This window comes from Triticum urartu, chromosome 4 (assembly GCF_003073215.2).
Source record: "Triticum urartu cultivar G1812 chromosome 4, Tu2.1, whole genome shotgun sequence".
Taxonomy (NCBI): domain Eukaryota; kingdom Viridiplantae; phylum Streptophyta; class Magnoliopsida; order Poales; family Poaceae; genus Triticum; species Triticum urartu.
Window position 1 is genome coordinate 83,784,356 of NC_053025.1, and position 5,450 is coordinate 83,789,805.

At 43.1% G+C, this 5,450-nt stretch overlaps 1 protein-coding gene across 1 annotated transcript; it reads right to left on the reverse strand.

Annotated features, from left to right (window-relative positions):
• Positions 1-233: 233 nt before the first annotated feature.
• LOC125550806 (probable alkaline/neutral invertase F) lies at positions 234-5,188 on the reverse strand. Its single transcript, XM_048713901.1, has 5 exons — positions 4,943-5,188; positions 3,562-3,970; positions 2,479-2,910; positions 1,216-1,774; positions 234-755 (listed from the first exon to the last, which is right to left on the reverse strand). The coding sequence occupies exons 2-5, from the start codon at positions 3,931-3,933 to the stop codon at positions 460-462; spliced, it is 1,659 nt and encodes a 552-aa protein (XP_048569858.1). The 5' UTR covers positions 3,934-3,970; positions 4,943-5,188; the 3' UTR covers positions 234-459.
• Between the last annotated feature and the right edge of the window lie 262 nt (positions 5,189-5,450).

Genomic DNA, 5,450 nt, shown 5'->3' on the forward strand with positions numbered 1-5,450 from the left:
AATAATTAAGCGTGCCCTTGTTTTATTGCATCATTAATCTTGTTTGATCTTTTCTTGCAAAAAAGATTCATATATCTATACTATGGAAGTAAGCATCTCAAACATAATAAAAATCACGTCGACGTCTCATCTTGATTGATTTAGAAACCTTGTTCAAATGATTTTGTGTCGGATACTTGGTTAAAACGAGTTTTTCTTCATAATTGTGCTTATACAACTATCCAAGGTGTCACTGGTACAAAATAAACATATTATTCCGAAACTGAGGTATCACCAAAGCACAAGCTTCACTTTGCTGTTTTTGACAAAAGGAAGAAAACGTAGAGCGACTTCTAGGTGCATCTACGGTATACACTTCTGTCCAAACTGACAGAGTACAATTACAACCAACTCTGGACTCCTTTTTCTGTTGAACCCTCGGCAAGTAAATTCTTTTTTCAAGAAACCCAACCCCCTTCCTCAAGCATTCCATGACGCCGACCGCCTCATTGTCGGCTTCACAGGCCGGTCCTCCTCCATGGAGATCATCATGAGCGTCGATGGGTCCTCCAGCATCATCCTCGCGACTAGGTATCCAGCGATGGACCATGTCTGGAACTTCCTGGCCTGCTTGCCGACGAACTTGCCCAGCTTGCCGTCGTAGTACTCGGGCCAGCCGTCCTTGAGGAGCCTTGCCTCGGAGAGCTCGATGGCGCGCTTCGCCATTTGTGGCCGCCCGGTCTTGATGCAGGCTGCTGTCAGCAGCCATAGAAGAACTGCAGATGAAACATGTGAGAATGTTAAAATTCATAGGCTTTGCATCCCAAGATTGGGTTGTGGCCTTGTGGGCTTGTGGCTTTGCTTCGTGCATAAATAGAAGCAGGGCAACGATTGAGCATACAAAGCCACGTCTCCACTCCTCAAGTGACAGAACTTCCCCCAAGCAATCAGAACAAAGCAGATCAAGGGTTCCCAGAGATTCAAAATCATTTTTCTCCTGACAAGCTATGTTGCCATTTGTAGCTGTAATATTATTTACAGCTAAAAAGATTTTGCCAAATGGTAATTTCAGAATGAAGTTTATTCTAACCATTTATTATTGTTTTATAATTATTATAGTTGTACTCTTCAATCAGAAAAAATAGTCACTTCAGATAATAACAGTTTTACAAACCAGGAATATTTGGCAGCAAAGAATGCTCACTGAAATAATGACACTGGCGTAGAGTAAATTACCTGGCCAAGATCCTCCATTATGATAACTCCACCTAGTATTCTTGGGGTCGCAGCCAGTAATTATTCTCCATTCATGGTTCTCAAGTGCAGGATATACTATCTTAAGAGGCACCTCGCCCACTAGCTCATCCCATCTCTCCTCGATGAGATCCATTATTGCCGATGACTGCTCCGGGGTAGCTAGAGATGATATAATGGCAATACAGTTTCCAAGAGCAAACCACCTGAAGTCCATCATAGCAGGGCTGACGTTGCCAAGGAAGTAGCCTCCCCGACAAGGCATGAAATCAAACACCCAATCAGGGATTGAATCCGGAATGACATTGAATTTGTTCACAGCGGTGTGGGAGTATTCTTCTGTTTTGTATCTATATATGTTATTTAGATGTGGAAAATCAAGCCAGAAGTAATTTCTCATGTGGTAGGTTAATGCATGCAGTCGTTGCCCTATCTTCTCTATGAAGTCCTTCCCTTCACCATCCGGCTTAAGCATTTGGAGGGCACATCTTAATGCCATGTAGAAGAGAGCTTGGATCTCAATAGGATAACCGTATATACCCTGAAAACATTTATTAAATTTGTAGCATTACAATCATGTAACAAGGATATTTAGCTCCAACTGAAATTGCAACTCAGAGAGTTGAACAAGGAATCAGGAAACTTTAGGATTACATTTCAGAATACAGATTGCCTTTTTAAGTACTGTAATATTACTTTAACTCAAAAGTCGAGCAAGCAGCACGAAAAACTTTAGGATTGTATTTTCAGAATGCAGATCATTTTTTTCAAGTGTTATATTTTTCTTGTGATAAAAATAATCATACTTCCTACTTAAAGAAAGATGAATCCTCCATGCCCTATCACACATAAATAAATTAACACATACTCCCTCCATCTCAATAAGGGTCGAGTATATTATCCTTATACGTGTCCCTCTTGCATGGTCTTGGTAAATTAATGGTGACATGCCAAAATAATGAAAACCCAATACTATTTAAAATCTGCAACAGATTAATAACATGCAATACCAACAAGTCAAAGTGCGTTGCTATCTGTAGGTGTCCCTTCTATTAAAGTTTACTGTTTAGGAAAAGATTGTTGCCATCTGTAGGTGTCCCTTCTATTAAAGTTTACTGTTTAGGGAAAAAAAAGTCCATTTTAGCTGCCAGTCCTGTTCCTGTTGCCACCTCAATTGAATTGTGCCACTTTTAAGTATGTAGAGTAGTTCTGAATTTAAAGCAGATAAAGGTTAAGTGCCTGTACCATTCGACGATCGATCATTGAGCAACCATCAGTGCAGAGCAGAGTTGGGAAAGTATCGAATCCCTCAGATAAGCAAAGATTCAGTATAAGCCGCATGCACTTCTGACAATCAGGTGATTCTGACAAACTAGCATCTCCAGTATACTTTGTATACGCCCGGAGGAGAATAATCCACCAAAATCCAGAGTCCACTGGTGCCACCCTGCCAATTGCGCTCTCACCAAAATCTGCAACTAATGTTTCAGTGTTCCTGTTCACATTACGGTCCACCTTGAAACTTGCAGGCATTGCTCCTGCTCCAAGCTTGAACCGGTCTACCATTTTTTCCGAGCTTTGCAAGTGGACAGTTCTCAAGAGGAAGTTCTTCACTATTTCAGGTTCGTTGTTCATTAAGAAAGCCAATGCACTAGGAACAAAATCCCGCACAAAAACCTGCCGTTGTAAGGATAAAATGAACAACAGTACAACATCAGATATTAATTATTTTAGGAAAGTAATAAAAAATGCAAGAGAACGATGAATGTGAAGCAAACAGAGTACCCAAAGCCATAGTGCAAATGAAAATTAAATTACGATGGGAAATTGCATCAATTAGTTTCAGATAATACAGGACGCAAGTGAACACTTTGTAGTTCATCAGTTCATAACTGAGAGTATCCTTAACAGGGCATATAATAAATGTAGCATCATTATCACTCCCTCGATCGCAAAAAAAGTTTATCACTACCTCCATTTCAAAATAATTTAAGTTGTAGATTTATCCTAAATAAGTTAAGCTTAGTTAAGTTTGACCAACTCCATAGAAAAACATGCAAAGGGCTACAACACCACATATACATAGTTCAAAAATATATTTTATAAAGAATATCATGAGAGTAATTTGGTGTTCCAGATGTGAATATATTTTCCTATTTACTTGGTCAAACTTAAATAAGTTTGAGTTAGACAAACCTGAACTTCAATTATTTTGGAACGCAGAGAGTACTAGGCAACCGGACAATTTTCACTACTAATTTCGATGTCTAAATATCAGAACCTAAAAAAATGATAGCCTGTTTTCAGATATGAGACGATGGATTTTACCTGATCATAATTGAGCACCTCCTCTGATGCATGATCTACCGCAGCAACGGTACCCACAGGCTGGCCACGAAAATACACTACAGACTTCCTGAGTGCCTCCCATGCCTCATTCACAAGCGGGTGTGGTCCACTTGGCTCACCGAAGTGTGAGCCCGTTGAGAATGGTGACTCGAAACCGGTGCGGAATGCAGGCGAATGCGCCACACTATCAAAGCCGTCATTATGCCGATGCGAGAGGTCACTCCATGACTGTTCATCAAATGACCTCTTACGCTCCAGTGTGAACCTTGGCTTGTCAATTAGTAACCGTGAGAGATCAAGATTGATCTCTGCCTCTGAGGCAATGGAGACATGCGATGAGACTCTCTTCATTATACCCTGCTCTGGTCAAGTACTATTCAGTGAGCTCCTGCAAGGGAAATAAAATATCAGTTCAGGTTTGAACCCCTGCGATTGTGAGGATGACTAAGGTGCAGATAGTCAGTATTCCATTGCAGTAGAAAGCCAGTTCACAAACATATTTATGACGAATAAACCCTCTTGGTCTCATAAAAAAGAAGTGGACTAATAATACTGGTAAATATTAGAATTACACTAAGCAACTAAACTGGAGTACAAGTCAAGCAATGTATACTATTGGCAGAAATCAGCTCCAACGATTAAGGGCCAACGGGAATCAAGAATCGGTGCTGGTGCATAGGGGAGTACGCAGCAGCATAGTTATTATTATAAACTACGGAACGGCACCAACAGCCACAAGACTTCGATGAAATCAGAGCCCGCAGAGGGCAGCGCTGACGCAACCAACTAGGGCGACCGACAGAGCCAACCGCAATGCCGGATCTGAATCTAGAGGGGTGAAGAGCTCACAACCTTTTTTCACTTTATAAATATAAAATAAATGATGGCCCCGTCAGCTGGAAAGCTCAATAGCATGTAAAAAATCAATTCTGTCGCCGTCCCTCTATGGCAACGACAGGTGCGATTTGGAAAGCTCAGTAATTGCTGAGAAATATACATCCCCCCCCTCTCATAAGTCATAATCCAGTATAGTATTTCTGTGACTAGGAAGGCTGTATCATTTCAGGAAAGTTCACCGGATTTTGCTCTGCTACGGCGGAAACCGCAGTAGAGGAGCAGAGCTGTGTGCTCGAACGACGACTCACTACCGATTTCGTGCGGCATCTAAAACCGAAACCCAGCCCACTGGGGCGGCGAGCCAGATCCAAGGCTGGACGGAAACGGCAGTCAACCACATCGATCAAACTCCTATCGAACCAGATCCGTGCACCAGAGCAGCACGGAACCGATCGCGGGGGCAGAGGCCATGGGAGATCAGAACCGGGGAATCGCAGGGAGTCGGTGAGAGAGGAGGACACACCTTGCGGGGGCTCGTCGCCGCGCCGGACCGGGCAGGCGGCGGAGCAGACGGAGGCGACGGGGGAGTGCGGGGGGAGTGCGCGGGCGCGGGGAGGAGGCGGCAGGTTGAGCCGGAGGCGGGTGTATTTATAGGGGCGCGCGCCAAATGGGCGTCTTCCTTCCTTTGATGCTGCCGGTGTTCGAAAATCTCCCTCGCCTGCGGCCGATCGTACTCCTCTCCTGCCTTGTTGCTTCGCCTTTTGTCTTCTCCTTCCTTTTAAAAAACATTTCTATGTTGCAAATGGAATGTTGTGTATTTTCTTCTGGATTTGTTTCCGGGTGGTGACGTGTGGCGCGCGTGGAGGATGAAGAGGGTTTTCGACGTGGGTAAAAACAGTGCCATTTCGATAAATCCTTGTGGGATGTGCGTGCCAAACGGCCGTGTGCTCGGATGCAAAGGATTGTTGATATGCTTGCCAAAAATGAGTTGCTCTATATAGTAGTACTATGAGATAGTACAATAAACCAAT

Bases quoted from the DNA above. Each gene is read 5' to 3' on its own strand.
- LOC125550806 (XM_048713901.1), bottom strand. From the start codon at position 3,933: ATGAAGAGAGTCTCATCGCATGTCTCCATTGCCTCAGAGGCAGAGATC. The intron at 2,911-3,561 runs GTAAAATCCATC...TTACAACGGCAG, and splicing joins AGGTGCTCAATTATGATCAG to GTTTTTGTGCGGGATTTTGT. The intron at 756-1,215 runs GTAATTTACTCT...TTTCATCTGCAG, and splicing joins TAATGGAGGATCTTGGCCAG to TTCTTCTATGGCTGCTGACA.